The 19,972-nt window shown below is 37.1% G+C and overlaps 1 protein-coding gene across 1 annotated transcript in view; it reads right to left on the bottom strand.

Moving 5' to 3' along the window:
- The window catches only part of LOC132357197 (transmembrane 9 superfamily member 2-like), a 78,388-nt gene that overhangs the window by 35,689 nt on the left and 22,727 nt on the right, over window positions 1-19,972 (bottom strand). The window contains 5 exon segments of the mRNA XM_059910476.1: window positions 329-364; window positions 367-459; window positions 1,466-1,578; window positions 4,779-4,858; window positions 18,754-18,865. Coding sequence (XP_059766459.1) covers window positions 329-364; window positions 367-459; window positions 1,466-1,578; window positions 4,779-4,858; window positions 18,754-18,865 — 434 coding nt within the window.

The raw sequence follows: 19,972 nt of genomic DNA, 5'->3' as shown, positions 1-19,972 counted from the left end.
TCCCTGAGTTCACTTAAAATATGATTCTACCCACATACTGATTTTCAAGAACGCACCTACCTTGCAAAGCAAGGAACAAGTGTATTGGACATTACAATAAATTATTCAAAACTGAAGATGCTATGAAAGTTCCTTGATATAGGAACATATTCAGACTCATATCCTTAATTTGAGAAGAAAGAAATGTAAGTACTATAAAACACACATTTCCTTAAACTTTAGGGTAGAATTTTCAAAGTTCTTTTGTACACATGAATCAAAGTTTAACATATGTTACCAGCTCACTAAGAATGTTGAAGAAGACACATATTGATCTGAGATTACTCACATAAAGTAATAAATGTCATAATCAAAACTTGTGTTCTTGACCCAGGAAAACTGACAGCAACATTCCACTCCTTGGAGGTCTGAATACATCCCCATGAACCAGCTTCCAACCAAACTCCTTCTGGCCATCTTCTTGCATATGAGAAAGTCTTTAATAAACACGGGAGTTACTAGGACAGAAAGTTACAAGAGCTCTGAAAGTTAGAGAAAAATGAATTTTCCTCTAGAGACAGACTAGCTGGAAACCAATAGCTCATTTTGGATAGAGTAGGTCTCTGGCAGGTATGTGACCCTGCCATACAAATGAGCTATTCCCTTACTTTAAGTTTTGCATTGGAGGGAGTGTGTTAATTATATAAAGGACACAACTGGCTTGATTTTCATGAAGAAAGCAACACGATTTAACATACATAAAAGATTCAACCAAGGGACTTCCTGGTGGCGCAGTGGTTAAGAATCCGCCTGTCAATGCAGGGGACACGGGTTCAATCCCTGGTCCGGGAAGATCCCACATGCCGCGGAGCAACTAAGCCCATGTGCCACAACTACTGAAGCCTGCGCACCTGGAGCCCATGCTTCACAACAAGAGAAGCCACCGTAATGAGAAGCCCGCGCACCGCCACAAAGAGTAGCCCCCGCTCACCACAACTAGAGGAAGCCCACGCACAGCAACAAAGATCAACGCAGCCAAAAGTAAATTAATTAATTTTAAAAAAAAAGATTCAACCAATTCTATAGAAATTAAAAGTTCATCAATACACAAATGATTACAAGAGTTAAAACAGTATAAATTGATAAAACTAAATTTACCCTAAATTGTAGTATTTTGCAGTGTTTCATACATTTATCTCATGCTGCAAATTAATGAAAATCTTAAATAATGATATTTTGAAAGGTCAGAAACATGAAAAGGAATATAACCAAAGAGTTGATAGCAAATAACTCTCTAATAAACTTACCTGTACTTTTTAAGAATCAACACAACACTCTGTACTTTGATTCAGCATAATATGCAAAATTACTAGACATCAAAATGCATTGTATTCAAGGTGTTATACTCTAAGTAGAAATATAACATTGAGAACTGGGCAAAGCAGGCACTCAAAATATTTGCTGAATCAAATATGTGCATTTTTACTTACGGAAAAACTCATCTGATTATATCTGATAGTATCTTTATGGAGAGTCCTTAATATGATCATAGCCACCATTCCAGATAAGAAGACAGCAATAACAATGGAATTCATAATACTACAAAACATAAAGAAGGAAAAAGAGAAGTTAAGTCTCAAGTTTCTTATTTGAATACTAAAAAGAAAATGTGTGCACACGTAAAAGAAAGACATTCAAATTATCATTATGTCGATCAGTTTTCTAAGGTTAAATGTGGATCAAAGGCTGAATACATCAATATATTAAATGAACTTAAAGCTCTATCACAAGGGGCTTCCCTGGTGGCGCAGTGGTTAAGAATCCGCCTGCCAATGCAGGAGACATGGGTTCGAGCCCTGGTCCGGGAAGATTCCCACATGCCATGGAGCAACTAAGCCCATGCACCACAACTACTGAGCCTGTGCTCTAGAGCTCGTGAGCCACAACTACTGAAGCCTGCATGCCCAGAGACCGTGCTCCGCAACAAGAGAAGCCACCGCAATGAGAAGCCTGCGCACCACAACAAAGAGTAGCCCCCACTCACCGCAACTAGAGAAAGCCCGCGAACAGCAACGAAGACCCAACGCAGCCAAAAACAAATAAATAAAAAATTTTTTTAAAAAAAGCTCTATCACAAAAGTGCATTACAAATAAATCAATAGAAGCAACACTATTCTTAAGGTTATTTTAGAACTTTGTAAGAGTACATTCCCAAAAAGAAACAAGGGGAAATGAATAAGATCAGGAACACAGACATAGTTCCAGAACATGAAACTGAGCATGGAAGTTCAGGAATCAATGTTGAATTGATGACTGACTGACTGACTTCTTAGCTGATGGACCAAGGCTTTTAACTCTATCAAGTCTTTATCAAGCTTCGGGGTAAAGACCCCATGGACCACTTACCTACCAGCTCTTACATACTGTTTCCAAAACTGAACCTTAAAATCTATGCCCAAATCAAAATCAAGACCTTCTGCCATCCCACCACCCAGACAAATCCAGACACATCAAAAAAGTTTCACCAGAATCTATGAAAAGGCCAGCACTGTTTTAGAAAAATGCCACTAAGATAATGTCTAAAATGTCTGTTAAATGTCATAAGTAAGTTAGCTTGAGACAGAAACTAAAGTACATTTATTGTTACATTATAAATATTAATACTACTAGAGATTAGCCCCACAATCTATCTGGACGCCCTTCCCTTTCACAACCCCTTTAAAGAAAGCATTTAAATAAATTTTATCCAGGGACTTCCCTGGTGGTCCAGTGGTAAAGAATCCGCCTTACAATGCAGGGGATGTGGGTTCCATCCCTGGTCAGGGAACTAAGATCCCACATGTCGTGGAGCAACTAAGCCCTCGCACCACAACTACTGAGCTCGCGCGCCTCAAATAGAGAGCCTGTGTGCCGCAAACTACAGAGCCTACGCACTCTGGAGCCCATGCACCACAACTAAAGAAGAGAAAACCCGCATGCCGCAACTAGACAGAAGACCACAACAAAAGATCCCGCATGTCTCAATGAAGATCCCACGTGCCACAACCAAGACACTATGCAGCCAATAATAAATAAAATAAATGATAAGTAAATCTTTAAAAAAATAATAAGTAAATAAATTTTATCTGAAGAGAGTTCTGGGTGGTGTGACAAAATGGGACCTGGACTATTGCCCAAACAGAAGATTTTCTAGAAAAGCTACAATATGATAATAATAATGAGGAGGAGAAGGAGGTAGAGGAGAAGGAAGAATAAGGATAGAAATAGGAGGAGGAGAAGGGGGTGCTATTCTCACTTTAAAGGCAATAGCACTGTAAATCAACTATACTTCAATAAAATAAATTTTTAAAAAAATAAAGGCAATGGCATATAAGGAAAATCATCACCTCAGAAGACCATACTCATAGAATCACACCTTTCCTTACTTTCATCTTTACCTTTATAGTCTTCTTCCATTCAAAACTGGTTTATTATAGGATATGAGGAAAACAGGGGAAAAAAATACTATATACACAGGTTCATCTATTTCTCGTCGGCTTCTCTGATCAGTCTCCTAAGTTACTAACTGAAGATCCTACTCTCGTTGTCAACGCTTTATGACAGCCCCAATCATCACATTCTCAGTTGGTCCATCCTTCGATTTCATGTTGAAACTACTCCTTCCACAGTCCTGAAGGACTCCTAACTCTGTGGTCTGTCCTGTTGAAGATTCCTGAGGAATCAAGTCCCTTCACTCTGAATCCACTAGAATATAAGTTTCCTGCGAGCAGAAGCCTGTTGGCCTTATGCACCGCCACGTCTGAGAGCCTCTCCTAGTGCTTGGCACCCTAATAGGGATGAAAAAGAATACGTGGAGAATGAATCCACCTTCACTCACAGACATTATCTCAACACAGTCCTCTCGTCTATATGACCTGCCTTGACCACTTGCAATGTTTTGGTTTCTCATACTTAATCTTTTCACCTTTCTCTGCTCTCTTCCCAGTCTTTCATGACATCCTGACTTTCCTCCACCCCAGGTGGTTACTGCTTTTTCTTACACTCTAGTTTGCTCAGACTTTGACCCCACAAATGAAAGCATCTATCCTGTTTTCATTCCATCTTTTGCACAGTGTCCACTGCCACAGTCCTATCCTGCCTACTTCCCAGCATGGACTACTCTTTACACGCAGACATCTTATCTCTAGGACATCTCAGCCTTCTCCTTCCCTTCAGCATACATTTTAGTATATTTAATACAGATTTTCCTTTTTTTCTTTCTCTTTGCATATGTGGAGAGGTGGGGGAGAGGAAGGAGAAGGGAAATTAGCCACAGAGAAGGAAAAATGTCACTCAAGATCATCTCGGATGGGGGTGGGGGGAGGGGGAACTGGATGAAGGTGGTCAAAAGGTACAAACTTGCAGTTATAAGATGAAGTACTAGGGGTATAATGTACAACATGGTTAATATAATTAACACTGCTGTACGCTACATATGAAAGTTGTTAAACAGTAAATCCTAAGAGTTTTCATCACGAGGAAAAAATCTTTTTATATTTCTTTAATTTTGTATCTATAGGAGATGATAGATGTTCACTAAACTTATTGTGGTCATCAATGTAAGTCAAATCATTATGCTGCATACTTTAAACGTATACAGTACTATATGTCAATTATATCTCAATAAAACTAAAAGGAAAAAAAGATCATCTCTGGTGACAAAATAATTTTTAAAATACATATATGTATGTATGTGTGTGTGTGTTTGTATACATTTCCTACCATGAAGCTACTTATTCTTTATTTCATAAAGTGCTTACCTAAACCACTGAATCCTGGTATGAGACATGCACTCCAAAATATAATCCCATCTAGAACCCCACTTGATATGTTTGTTTTCCTAAAAACAAAAATCCAAAATCACATGACCAAACTTTAACTGACTTTTTACTGGTTATAATCCTAAAACAGACAGAAAGTTATTCTGCCTGTACTGTCTCTATTTCTTTACTGCTAACTTCATGGAATCATGCAATCTAGCCTGATATTTTTATCATTTTTTTATTTACTGATATTCTACCTCATTTCAGAAAGGGACTAGGAAAAAAATAATTTTAGCTTACTGCTGTTCACCAGAAATAGTACCATTTTGCTACTATTTTTCTGTAACCCTAAGTCCACCCCATACTTCATTTCCTTTTGTCCAGGCCACATTTTCATCTTAATTGCAACTTCATACCATGCTTACAAAGGTATATGTAATGTCACTGTAGTTTTGTTTGTAAATTTAAAAACCTAGAAAAAACCAAAAATTCCCATCAGAATGGGAATAAATAAACTGTGGTAATCCATGCTAAGAAATACTATGTAACCATTAAAAAGAATGATGTGCATCTATAGGTGACACTATGTCTATGAAATAGCATTAAGCGAAAAAAGAAAGGTGAAAAGTATATAGTAAGACAAGTTATGTACAGCAAGATTCTATTCCCCCCCCCCCAAATTATATACATATTTTGTAGATGCAGACATTTTTCTGGAAGAAAAAATAATGGTTATACTTTTGGAGCAAGAGACTAGAAATTGGGGGGAGGGTAGTAAAGGAAGGGAGAATTTTACTTATACATTTTCTATATGGTTTGCAGTCTTCACCACATACAAGTATTATCAATATTATTATTTAAATTGAACTCAACATTTGAACTAAAAGACAACTTTTAGTTGTCACTGCAACACACAAAATCCACCTCCTGCAAATAGGTTTATTATTAGGGTATTTTGTTTAATTAGAAAACAGTATTCAATTTCAGTCATTATTTCTTATAGAATATCTTAATATTTTACATTTTTGTAGGTAAAGTATTTTGAAATATTTTAACAACGAATTTATAAAAGTTTTTTTAATACTGTAGTGCTCAGTACAGAATAAAACACAAGAAAATATAATCACCAGCTGTTTCTGCTGGTGTGCAATCAAACTCAACCTTTCAATAGCTTTCTTATAAAATATCCCCAATAAATGATCTTAAATGATAATCCCCAGTAAACATTTAAACCATTAATGCAGTATTATTACCCCTTAAATTAATGGCATGCTCTTAGCAAAAGGAAAACATTGGTACAGGTTGACCAAGTTATGTTTGAAATGACTTATTATTTAAAATTAGGTATCTTTAAGTGTTTTTTTCTGAAGTTTGGGGGTGGGTATGAAGCAAGCCAATATACACTGCTTTAAAAAAAACTGAAATGATGGGTTTTAATTGAAATGAGTTTTAATTCAACAATGGATTTTAGTTGACACCTGATGACCTGGTGATCATGGTTAACATTATCCATGAAAGGTCAGGTTGATGTTATGTGTCTACTGATGTGAGCTATCACTTTTGTGGTCTTCCTGTCGAGAATCCATGGCCTGAGCCTGGACACGAAGAACCATCAGACAGACCCAGGTTGATGGTCATCCTACAGATTGTAAGGTCGGTACTCTTCAAAAATTTCAAGAGGGACTTCCCTGGTGGCGCAGTGGTTAAGAATCTGCCTGCCAATGCAGGGGACACAAGTTCGAGCCCTGGTCCGGGAAGATCCCACATGCCGTGGAGCAACTAAGCCCATGCACAACAACTACTGAGCCTACGCTCTAGAGCCCTCGAGCCACAACTACTGAGCCCGCATGCCACAACTACTGAAGCCTGTGCACCTAGAGCCCGTGCTCCGCAACAAGAGAAGCCACCACAATGAGAAGCCCGTACGCCGCAACAATGAGTAGCCCCCTCTCGCCACAACTAGAGAAAGCCCGCACACAGCAATGAAGATCCAATGCAGCCAAAAATAAATAAATAAAAAATAAATAAATTTTTAAAAAAATTTCAAGAATATGAAACACATGGAAAGACTAAAGAACTGGCCCAGATTGGAGGAGATCAAAAACTAAACATAACATGTAATCCTGGATAGGATAGTGAATCAGAAAGGAGAAAAGTGACATTGTTGGCCAGCTGGTGAAATCTGAACGGATGAATGTGAATCAGATGGTAATGTAATGCCAATATTGATTCCCGGTTTGCACAGTTGTATGCTAGTTATATAGGAGGGTGACCTTGTTTTAGGGAAAGATACTCTGGAGGATATAGGGGTAATGAGACAACATCTAGCTCTCAAAAGATTCACAGAAAGACTAATGATAATGGACACACACAAAGAAGAGCGAACAATGGAGCAAATGAAGTAAAATGTTAACAATTGGGATGTCTGGTTAACGGAACTACGGGAGTTCTTTGTGTTATTCTAGCAATTTTTCTGTAGTATGAAATTGTTTTGAAATAAACTATTTTTTTAAAACCTATAAGAAAATCTGAATTTACAGAACTGACAAATCCAGGGATAAATATTCATTGTATGAAAGGATTCATCTTAGCCATTTTATTAAAATATTGTTCCTATACTAAAATGTGACTTAATCTTTCAAAATTTGAATTGCATGCATCTCTTAACCAGACTGTCAATCACCTTAAGCAAGTAAACTCATATCAAGCCTTTTAAAAAGGAGTTAAGGGGCTTCCCTGGTGGCACAGTGGTTAAAAATCCGCCTGCCAATGCAGGGGACACAGGTTCGAGCCCTGGTCCGGGAAGATCCCACATGCCATGGAGCAACTAAGCCCGTGCACCACAACTACTGAGCCTGTGCTCTAGAGCCCACAAGCCACAACTACTGAGCCCATGTGCCACAACTAATGAAGCTCGCGCGCCTAGAGCCCGTGCTCCACAACAAGAGAAGCCACCGCAATGAGAAGCCCGTGCACCGCAACGAAGAGTAGCCCCTGCTCACTGCAACTAGAGAAAGCCCACGCAGAGCAACAAAGACCCAACACAGCCAAAAAATAAATAAATAAAATAAATAAATTTAAAATATATATATATGTTTAATAAAATTTAAAAATTAAAAAGAATCCACCTGCCAATGCAGGGGACATGGGTTTGAGCCCTGGTCCGGGAAGATCCCACATGCCGTGGAGCAGCTGAGCCCATGCACCACAACTACTGAGCCCGCGTACCACAACTACTGAAGCCCACGCACCTAGAGCCCGTGCTCCGCAACAAGAGAAGCCACTGCAATGAGAAGCCCACGAACCACAATAAAGAGTAGCCCCCGCTTGCCACAACTAGAGAAAGCCCACGCACAGCAACAAAGACCCAATGCAGTCAAAAAATAAAATAAATAAAAAGGAGTGAAATAAGTGAGGGAAATTAAGAGGCACAAACTTCCAGTTGCAAAATAAATGAATCACGAGTATGAAATGTACAGGGTGAGTAACATAGTCAATGATTATGTAATACCTTTGTATGGTGACAGATGGTAACTAGACTTATCATGGTGATCATTTTAAAATGGATAGAAATATTGGATCACTATGTTGTGTAACAGGAACTAACATAGTGTTGTAGATCAATTATACTTCAAAAACAAACAAATAAACCCATAGAAAAAGAGATCAGATTTGTGGTTACCAGAGGCGGAGAATGGGGAGAGGGAGAACTATGTGAAGGCAGTCAAAAGGTACAAACTTCCAGTTATAAGATAAATAAGTACTAGGGATGTAATGTACAACATGATAAATACAATTGACACTGCTGTATGTTATATATGAAAGCTGTTAAACAGAGTAAATCCTAAGAGTTCTCATCACAAGGAAAAGACATTGTTTTTCTATTTCTTTAATTTTGTATCTATATGAGATGATGGGTGCTCACTAAATTTATTGTGGTCATCATTTCGTGACATAAGTCACATCATTATGTTGTACACCTTAAACTCATACAGTGCTGTATATCTATTATATCTCAGTAAAACTGGAAGAAAAAATAAAATGTAAAAAAAAGGAGAGAAACTTTCAAATATGCACTATGAAGTTTGGCTTTTAAATACAAAGAGAGCCTAGAAAATCTGCAGTTGTTAAATCAAGCAGTTTTTGCACCAAACATTGCCATCTGCTGGAAATAACAGTCCACAACACATACTACTCCTGCATAAGAAAATAAATCGTTTTAAAATCCTAAGGTACATTTGAGACAAATGCAAAAAGATAACTAAATGGTGGAACCCATTTTTTAAATCCATTTAAAATTAATGAATTATTCTGCATCTTTACATCCCAGAGTTTCAAAATCTTTTATAAGACATAGCAATTGTCATAAATGCATACAAGGTAAGCAGGTCTTTAATGCTATTTATAATGAAGTCACAAGAAGCAAATGTAGAAATATAGACGAGAATTCTTGATTCAGGACACAGCACATGATGGGTTTCACTCGGTAAAAATACAGGCAGGGAATCAAAGAATCAAGCTGGCAGGTAACTACAGCTTCTTTTGGTCTAGCTGTTTTCAACAGGGGGAGCAGCACCCTCTAGGGGGCATAATGAAAAGGTGTGGGGATGCTACTGGAATTTAGCAGCATGGTATTGAATAGAAGGCCAGACGTCCTGCTTGGCACCAGGAGACCCGCACAAAGAATTGAGAAGAACTTCCAAAAGCCCCATCCAACATTCATGTGAGTGAAAAACTGCTTATGATTATCTGTGCCTAGATTCTAACTTCATTTTACAGATAAAGTATTTCTACATAGTTTTAATATACATTGATTTTTTCCCCCAGCAATGCAACTACCATGTAAATTGAGGGAAAATGGTACTATGTTTGGCTTGAAACTTTACCAAAATTGATCAACATTTGAGAAAATCATGGTATCCTTTAGAAAGATGTGGTATTTGAGCCATCAATGTACAATATTCTCATAGCCATATGCATTCGTAGATGTCATGTTTACAATGATTATACACATAGGTGCATGCATCTGACAATGACTGAAATATATACTGAAACATACATTATTTTATTAAAAACTAATTTATCTTTATTTCTCCTTTATATTATAGTTAGGGTGCTATATTGATGCCTATTGAAACTATGTGTAAGACAGGTTTAATTATCTAGTATCTATTAATATAATTTTACAATAGTAAAGGGAGAATGATAAAACATTTGTTATTCAAAGAGGACATCGATCTGATAGGGTTGAGAACTCCTGATCCAGCTCCATTCCCTCACTTTACTATGCAGAAACTGAAGTCCAGAAAGGAAAATGAACTTGCTCAAGGTCACAGTATGAGTTTGAAGCAAACCAGCACCAAAATTCTCTGATTCTCAATTCAGTTATTGGTCCATGGTGCCTGAAAATCAGGAATGTATCTTGCAAAAACAAAAAACAAAAAAACAACTATATATGTGGCTAGGGTCCCAAGCTAGCCCACAACTAAAGCTTATGTAACTCACATATGTAGATACATAGCTAAAATTAATGTGATTAGAGTGAAACCAAAAAACCTTTGGTTGGTGGTATAAAAACAGTAAGTTTCTAAAGTAAAATATGGTGAATAGAAATACCTTAGCCATTCAAAATCTGGCCCAAACCTATCTTTCTAACCTTTCTACCAATACTATATAAACAATTAAAGTCTGGGGTACTAGACTGAATCTTTTTGGCCTTTATATACCCCAGGGCTTAACACCTGGCACGTGGAGTGCATTTACTGCCTGTTGCTGAATGAATAAACAAATGAAAAAAGTTTTGTTTCAATCAGACAAGTCTATTCACTGTTCCCCACATACACCATGTACATTCTTACCTGAAAAGCCCTTCCTCTAGCTCCTCTCCAGATTCCTAAACGCCAGGTCTTTTAACTCAGTTTATAGGCTTTCCCAGAATGCCTTGCACACCTCTACCCCTTCTATCCAAATTATCCTCAGCATCCTTCAAGGACTAGCTAAAGGCCTCTCTCTTAGAAAGCCTTCTTGGTCAATTCACCCACCATAACTCCTTCCCATTCTAAACTCACATGATGTATTAAAGAGACTGTGTTAGAAGCCTGGATTCTGTAGTCAAGCTAATCTAGACTTATAATCCTTTACATTTGTGACCTTGGGCAAGTAACTTTATCTCTGTGAGTCTCAGTTCTATAGTCTATAAAATGGAGATTTAAAATAGTACCTGCCTTCAGAGGACTATTGTGAAAAATAAAGTTAAACTAGGTACTTTATAAAAACTCCCATGCTAGGCACATAATAGGCCCTCAATAAATATTTGTTATATTAATGGATGAATAAAAGGTCTTCACTCAAATGTTAATCTTTATGGTCCCATCCTTCAATAACTTCTGAACAAAATTGTTATATAAACACCAAACTTTGTACCCACTTGGGAACATGTATTATTTTCTGAAAACATAAAGTGCATAAGATGTTCAATTAAAAAGCAAAAAGACAAAACTTTTATAACTAAAAATTGCTATATTTGCCTCTGAACCTTTCTGTGGCCAGTAGCTGCCTGACCAGGGGCTCAGGCCAACAACTCGGCCGATGACCACAAGCTCTGCGTCCAAACAGCAGTTTGCAGGTGGCTGCACTAAGGTGGGAGAGGCGGCACAGGAGGATGGAGATCGCAACCCAGGTGGCTCAGGCGCCATAGCTGCTGTATGGCACTGACATCTGTAAGTCGTCTGACGTGTTCAGCTTCCCCAGTCAGGCCCCCCCGCCCCGCCCCATCCCTGTGTCAGGATCACACCTACCCCTCCCCTAGCCCGAGACTGTCTTTGTGGAAGGCTTCTGCAGTCTGCAGGAGGGTGAGAGACTGTAGTTCACCCAGCCAAGTGCCTGGGATCAATGCATGTCACAGGACCTGGTGGGATTTTCTGTATTAAGAGAAGCAACAAAAGGTGAAAAACAAGTAGAAGCACAGACCAAAGGGGACAGTCCCTGAAAATGTGGAGGTCTAGATCTTTGCCAAGATGGCAGCAGCTAGTCACACATGGCTATTCAGCACTTGAAACGTGGTCGGTCCTAAGTGAGATGAGCTCTAAGTATAAAACACACACCAGATTTCAAAGACTTAGTTCAAGAAAGAAGAATGTAAGATATTTCTTTATCAAAAAAATGCTATACAAACACTATATACGGGCTTCCCTGGTGGCGCAGTGGTTAAGAATCCGCTTGCCAGTGCAGGGGATACGGGTTCAAGCTCTGCTCGGGGAAGATCCCACATGCGGTGGAGCAACTAAGCCCGAGCGCCACAACTACTGAGCCTGCGCTCTAGAGCCCACGAGCCACAACGACTGAGCCCACGTGCCACAACTACTGAAGCCTGCGCGCCTAGAGCCTGTGCTCCACAGCAAGAGAAGCCACCGCAGTGAGAAGCCTGCGCACCGCAACAAAGAGTAGCCCCCGCTCGCCGCAACTAGAGGAAAAACACCCGCACCCAGCTGTCTGATTTTGAATTATCACTCTTAATTACATACACAAAAATTTTCATGGTAGTTCTCAGCACGTGGTGGTATTCTAAATGACTCTTATTCACATTTTGCGGTGAGGTGGGGATGGTGGTGTGCTGAATTGGGCGATTGGGATTGACATGTATACACTGATGTGTATAAAATTGATGCCTAATAAGAACCTGCAGTATAAAAAAACAAACAAAACAACTAATACTAAACTTTCATTGGGTTATTTGTATGGAAATATGTTAATATGAATGTTTCAGACATTACATGAAATTTCTAAAAATCTTATATTTGTATTTGTATGGAAATATGTATGGAAATATGTTAATATAAATGTTTCAGACATTACATGAAATTTCTAAAAATCTTATATTTGTATTGGTATGGAAATATGTATGGAAATATGTTAATATAAATGTTTCAGACATTGCATGAAATTTCTAAAAATCTTATATGTTCTGGTATTATGTTATAAGTAATAATCCTAGTTATTACTTTTAAATGTATATCTCAGAAATAACTAATTTTCTTGTCAACTGCATTATTATGAACTTTCATCAAATCTTAACCGTGGTCATTTTTAAGTCTTTTGTCATTTACAGACAGTTCTGGGTGTACTCTGATGATTTTGCAAATATGTTCCTATAAAAGGGTTTCATCTTCAAGAAATTCATGGAAAAGACTCTGACAAGTACAGGTTTCTGGTAACTGACTGTACTGCTGAACTGAATGAATAAGCATTTTCAGAACTCTAATGAAAAACTGATGAACTCATAAAAGTGCTAACAAAAGATCAAGATGAAAAAAAAAATTAATTACATGGGACTGAGTGAACTGATGAGGATGAGTATAATTTTGGTGACTTTCTGTCTGAATTAAAAAAAAAAAATCCCACAAGGACTCAGAGGCAAAGAATATACAAATCAATTTTCACTGCAAAGTAAAGGAGCTGTTACAGTGGAGGATTACTGGACTGAATGTCAATATTATGACATAGTATGAGTGTGTTTCATGTTTGGTAATTGCAATCATTGTTGCTTTTGTTGTGGTCATCCATGTACAATGCTTGGTGTCAGTCTATTTATCTCTTGTAAAAATAAAATATAGTGTGTGTGTGTGAAAAAAAAAAAAAAGTTAAGTACTATTAGGATCTTAAGTAATCATCAAATAAGAAAATGGTTTTTTAAATGCTTTGTAAACTGTAAATTAGGGTAAAGTGGTACTGATGTGAACCACACTGAATTCAGATTTCTAGTATATAAAATTTAATGATACCTTCCCTACCAACATTCAGGGAGTTACTGGGAGAATCAAATGAGATAATAAATGTTAAAAAAAAAAAAATTTTCATGGTAGTTCTCAGCACGTGGTGGTATTCTAAATGACTCTTACTCACATTTTGTGATTTTTCTATATTTTCTACAATGAACATGAATAACTAAACTACTATAATTTTTTTTTAACTTAAAACAACAGAAGTTTATTCTCTCACAGTTCTAGAAGCTAGAAGTCCAAAATCCAGGAGTTGGCAAGGAACCTTCTGGAGGTTCTTTTTTTTTTTTTTTTTAATAGATAACTGATAAGGACCTACTGTATAGCACAGGGAACTATACTCACCATCATGTAGTAACCTATAAGGGAAAAGAATCTAAAAAAGAATATATATATGTATAACTGAATCACTGTGCTGTACACCTGAAACTTACATGATATTGTAAATCAACTATACTTCAATAAAAATTTTTCTAATTTAAAAAAATAAAAAATAAAAATTTCTAGTTCAATAGAGTTTTGTAAGCTACTACAAGACACAACAACCATGTACACCTAGGGTACACAAAGTGGAATCTGCAGTGGGATATAAATGTTACTCCAGAATGGTACTCCATAGTCAAAGACGATGGTAAAATGTTGAGTTAGACTCAGTCAAAGGTTTCTTTATTAGGAGACTTTTAAACACTAATGTGCTTTGTGAAGCTAAGAAAGGAGACAGTAGAAAGTAGCATTTTCCAAACTTATTTGACTAGTATTCTTGGGAATGCACTTTGAGAAATGTTGACGTGTACGATTATCACTGGGTAAACAAAAAAAAAAATTCAACCCAAACCCAAGACAGAAAATAAAGAAACAGCACCATCAGAGATATCCATCACCACTCTTCCTGGCGCCCTCCCCACAACTATAACAGCAACTTTCTGGTGTTCAGGTAAAGAATATTGTGGTCTGGGCTTCCCTGGTGGCGCAGTGGTTGAGAATCTGCCTGCCAATGCAGGGGACACGGGTTCGAGCCCTGGTCTGGGAAGATCCCACATGCCGCGGAGCAACTAGGCCTGTGAGCCACAACTACTGAGCCTGCGCGTCTGGAGCCTGTGCTCCGCAACAAGAGAGGCCGCGATAGTGAGAGGCCCGCGCACCGCGATGAAGAGTGGCCCCCGCTTGCCGCAACTAGAGAAAGCTCTCGCACAGAAACGAAGACCCAACACAGCCAAAAATAAAAATAAATTAATTAATTAATTTTAAAAAAAAGCCAAACACATTTCTACAAAAAAAAAAAAAGAATATTGTGGTTAAAAGAAATTAACTAAAGAGAAAAAAAAAAGAATATTGTGGCTTGGTGTGTTCTCACTGTGTAAGTGCACTCTGCATACATGAGCTACTCTTGTATAAAACATTAGTAAATCAGGTGCTCCTGTATCTGAGAGAAGGGATAGGAAACATTGTGTGTCTGCTACGGGCTAGGCACTGTGCTAAATATTTTATATGTTAGTTCACTTACCTCTGACAGCAGTCACATGAGGTAACTATTTTAGCCCCATTTTACAGATCAGGAAATACAGGCTCAGTGTAACCTACCGAAGTTCACACAGCTAGCAAATGTCAAAACCAGGATTCAAACCTTGGGTGTGTCTGGTTCTTTCCACCGCACCACGTCTGGAAGCCAGGAGCCTTCTAAGCACCCTAAATGAGTTTCAACGGGAAAGGAAAAATTCCTCTTCTGGAATACCTCCCAGTATTAAGGAAACTTAAAGAACAAGGAGTTGAGACCTAACCTCAAATAAGGCAATTCCCCAAAACCCCCATTTGGTATAGCTGCATCTGAACTTGCACTTCAGCTCTTTTGACTGCCACAGTTACTTCCTGACAGGCAGGCAGACCACTAACACCATACCATGCAGGCTCCTGGCATGAATCTAAACTTCAATTTAGATGTGCTTTCCCTTGGCTTTTACTGTAAACATAAGCGCTCCTACACTTAAATTTTTTTATTTTATTTTTTTCTTCCAGTTTAATTGAGATCTAATTGACATACATCACTGTATAAGTTTAAGGTGTACAGCATAAGGATTTGACTTCCATACATCATGAAATGACCACAGTAAGTTTAGTGAACATCCATCCTCTCATATACTGTAGATACAAAATTAAAGAAAAAAATATATGTTTTCCTTGTGATCAGAACTCTTAGGATCTACTCCCAACAACTTTCATATATAACGTACAGTGTTAATTATATTTATCATGATGTACATTACATCCCTAGCACCTTTTGACCACCGTCATCTGATTCCCCTTGCCCCCATCCCCTGCCTCTGGTCACCACAAATCTGATCTCTTTTTCTATGAGTTTGTTTGCTTGTTTGTTTTTGAAGTATAATTGACCTACAACTCTATGTTAGTTCTTGTTATACAACATAGTGATTCAATATTTCTATACATTTCAAAATGATCACCACCATAAGTCTAGTTACCATCCTATACTTAAAATTTTAATAGCCAACTGATAAGTGATAAAAATGTATAAGGGCTTCAGCTCTTCAATCAACTTCTGATAATAGCTTGGACTTGGAATACTATTCTCAATCACTGGGGAAAGGTTATTTTAATTTCTTCAGGGTGTATTTCATTCCTTTCCCCAGATTACACTTCTGTGTTTCATCCAGAGATTAGAAGACTGGACTATACTTATTGGACTAGTAAATTGCCTGTTTTCACCAATTGTACTTTGGGTAAACTGCAGGCTGTAGGATCAAGTAATCCTGACCTCTAGCTGGATGATTCAAAGTACACACACACACACACATTTCTAACATAAACGTTTCTCATTTTCTTTACAGTAACTCTGTAGGCAGAAAATATAATAGACCTTTAATATAGAAAGCCAAAATGGAATAGTGGAAAAACTATGAGTTTGGGGCCAAACAGACCTGAGTTTGAATATCACTTCCACCTCCTGCTAGCTATGATCCAGAGAAAATTACTTCAGCTCACTGGGCTTCAGGATCCTCATTTATAAAATGGAGATAACATTTTATAGGTGATACATAGGGACAAAAGCAAGGCATCCCCAAACCGGAATTGCTTTCAGAATGAGATTAGGAAGAATCGTGTCATAATGGCTGTCAGGCCATCTATAGAAATGACACAAACCAAGCACAATTTGTAAGTGTTCAAAGAGATTTGAGACCTAATCCCAAATAAGGTGATTAGGGTTTTGTCTCAGGAAAGCAAATCTAAAGCCATAAGAAATAAGTCTTATATAAAATCAAGTATAATGAAAGCTGAATCAAAAATATGATGCATCATCTTTAAAAACTATAAAGAGAAATACATATATCTACATAGTCATAAAAAGTTTTCCCTATGAAAGGAAAGCCCCAAAGTTCATCTTTTGGAGAAGCACCTCTAATACTGTCCAAGGCTAAGAGTACCTGACCCATGAATATGAACCAGATATCTGGTCCATGGGCAAGCATAGCACTAGTGCACATGAATATCACCTTTTAATACTCTCTTACTTTTGCTCTGGGGTCCTATGCTCACCAAGAAACTTTCTATTTATTCTATTCTATTTATATTTTCTTTCTCATATATCTTTATTATGAGCAGATGGGCTAACCAGCTGACATGAATGGTGTGGTCCACTAGACATTTATATTTCTTCACATAAATTACAAAATTGGTGTTCTGGTTTATATATTGGATCATTAGGAGTTTGCCTAGTATGAATCTACCTCCCTTTGTTATACTCACAGAATTAAATTCTGAAGCAAGATTTTTAAAACTGACAAAAATCTAGTATTGCTGAGTGTGTGAGGAAACAGCAGATCTTCAGGCCTAGCAACTTTTCTGCAAAAGAATTTGGTAAGGTATTATCAAAATGTGCACACCCTGTTACCTAAATAATCCTACTTCTAGGAATTTAAGTCTAGGAGATAATCAGACAAATAAAAAAGTAAGGATGCTCATTAAAGCATTGTTTATAATAATTAAAAATTAGACATTTGGGTTGTTTTTATCAATATGGCACTAAATAAGTCAATTACAGCCTGTATGTTAAATATACTATGTAGTCAATAAAAAGAAGGCTGTGACTCTGTATTTATTGACCTGGAAAGATGTCCATGACATACACATTAAGTGAAAATAGCACATGTAATATCCCATTTGTACAAAGGTGTACACTTTTTAGCACCACACGCAGTGTTTTCCTTATATATTCTACAGAAAATTATATCCCCATGAGTTCTTGCCATGGTCTATGAAATGCTGCATATTATAAGCATCTTTTGAAAATTCACAATGCTTTTTAACATAGTGAATACTCATAAAGCCATTGTTTTAACATTGTTTAACCTAGCATTATCCAAAGTAACCTCATCATAGATCCTTTTTTCACATAACACCTTTTAAAATACCAAGCTAAAACAAATAAAATATGAAGGAACTAGTTTACAGAAAACTCTTTGGAAAACATGGGCTTTGAAGAGCTGATAAATTATTCACCAGAATGTTAATAGTCAATCTGTCTATCTACCTATCTATCTATTTACCAAAAATACATACCATCTTTATAAAAATAGCTATTTACAAAAGGAAAAATTCCAGATGTACAAATAATAATGAATGTTATATGTTGAGGACCTACTCTGTGTCATGCTAAGGGCTTTATATATTCTGAAAATGAGGATGAAATGACATGAGAAGAAATCGAGCCTCAGAGATCACATGACTTGCCTATGCTCATGCAGCTAGTAAGCAGCCAAGCCCCAATTTGAACTGTAGGTCAGTCCAAATGTCCAATATGTCAGCTCTTTTCACTACAATAGATTGTGTCTCTTCCACAAGATATTCTTCCTTGAAGGTCTCACTTGAGCAGTCAGCCAGTCTGCCAACCCCAGGAGACACCCCTCTGGTTGCCCATGTACCTCATTCAAACCTCAGTGTGAAGTATGAGAAAGTAATGTACTGGGCAAGGTACCTGAAATGTAGTAGATTGAATACAGCAATTCCTGTAATTATTGTCTTTTGAATGGTTTTAACATAAAGAACTTACCTACTGTCTTGGGCTCCTAAGCTGTGTTACACAACTTTAAATTGACGGAAATTAAGGCTTTAATATTAATGAAATATATGATATTTATATACTTGATTTGGGAAAAAATAAGATGATGGCATAGAATACTTACTTCAAATTTCACAGAGTAAGTGTAGGTTACATTCAACTTATCTGTATATTCTCCAGGAATTTCCATAGGGGGTCCATTACAAGTTAGGTGGTTTTCATCTGAATGTTTATAGCTAATAAAAGAGAGGGAAAAAAGGAAGGGAAAGGAATTTTTATACCAAACTGACATCGTAAATTTCGGATTCATGGCTCTTCAGGCACGTTAACAATAGCAGGCTGAAAAAAAAATAGGTCTTTCATTATATTCTGCATTTAAAACTCTTTACGATTTAAAATATTTTTGTTTCTAAATGTCCCTAACACGCAAATAAGACTCAATATACTGCCCAAAACACAATACTTAAGAACCTTCTCTTTGCCTGTGGATAGATTTTTTTTAAATCCTTCTATTAGCAAATGCCTTTATTTTTCATCTTTTATTGCATCCCCCCTTCTATATACTAAAAAAGAAAACTATCTTGTAACCTTAGCTATAGAGTTAGAAAATCAAATAGATGATGCAGAAATCATATTTATAAGCACCCAGAGATTTGAGGGTCTACTGTGTGCAAAATGCCATGCTTAACGATGAAAGGTACTGAGTATATAATCTATGTGAACCTTTTGTGTTTGAAAGAGAATGATTACTAAAACCAGAAGATGGAAAACAAAAACTAGAGAAGTTTGAAACTAGACAGGACTGGTGAAGCTAGCAAATGCCTGGTCAGAAATAGAGACTCTTCTGTCACTCGAAAAGTAAAAGAGGAATAAAGGGTGATAGAAAATCAAAAGGAGAAACCATGGTGCTTCCATTTTGAATTATTTACTCAACATACAGTTTACCCTTTGGCTTCTGTCTAAAGAATAATATGTAATCCTTATGGGATTGTTATCTGTACGCATATATACACAATAAAACCACTCGCCCACGATTGCGAAGGTTATTGGTGTGTGCCTCTTTTTATTCACTCCTGTAACCCTACTGTCTGGTACATAATGTGCCCTTATATTATACGTGTTTGTAGGATGAATGCATTCTACTTAAAGCCAAAATACAATTTAAAGCAGCTATGAATTAGAGAAATAATAATTGTTAAGGCTATAGATCAAAACTTAACATTGAAGAGAAAAATTAAATTACTGCATGATAATGCATAATGCAAAATTGTGTTAAGATCTCTAATCAAGGTAGAAGCCCTATTTTAAACCACTGGCCTTATATATCGGTTGTATAAGGCCTT

This window comes from Balaenoptera ricei, chromosome X, assembly GCF_028023285.1.
Source record: "Balaenoptera ricei isolate mBalRic1 chromosome X, mBalRic1.hap2, whole genome shotgun sequence".
NCBI classification, from domain to species: domain Eukaryota; kingdom Metazoa; phylum Chordata; class Mammalia; order Artiodactyla; family Balaenopteridae; genus Balaenoptera; species Balaenoptera ricei.
Note: the sequence above shows the minus strand (reverse complement) of the source record. Positions and strands in the feature narration are given on the sequence as shown.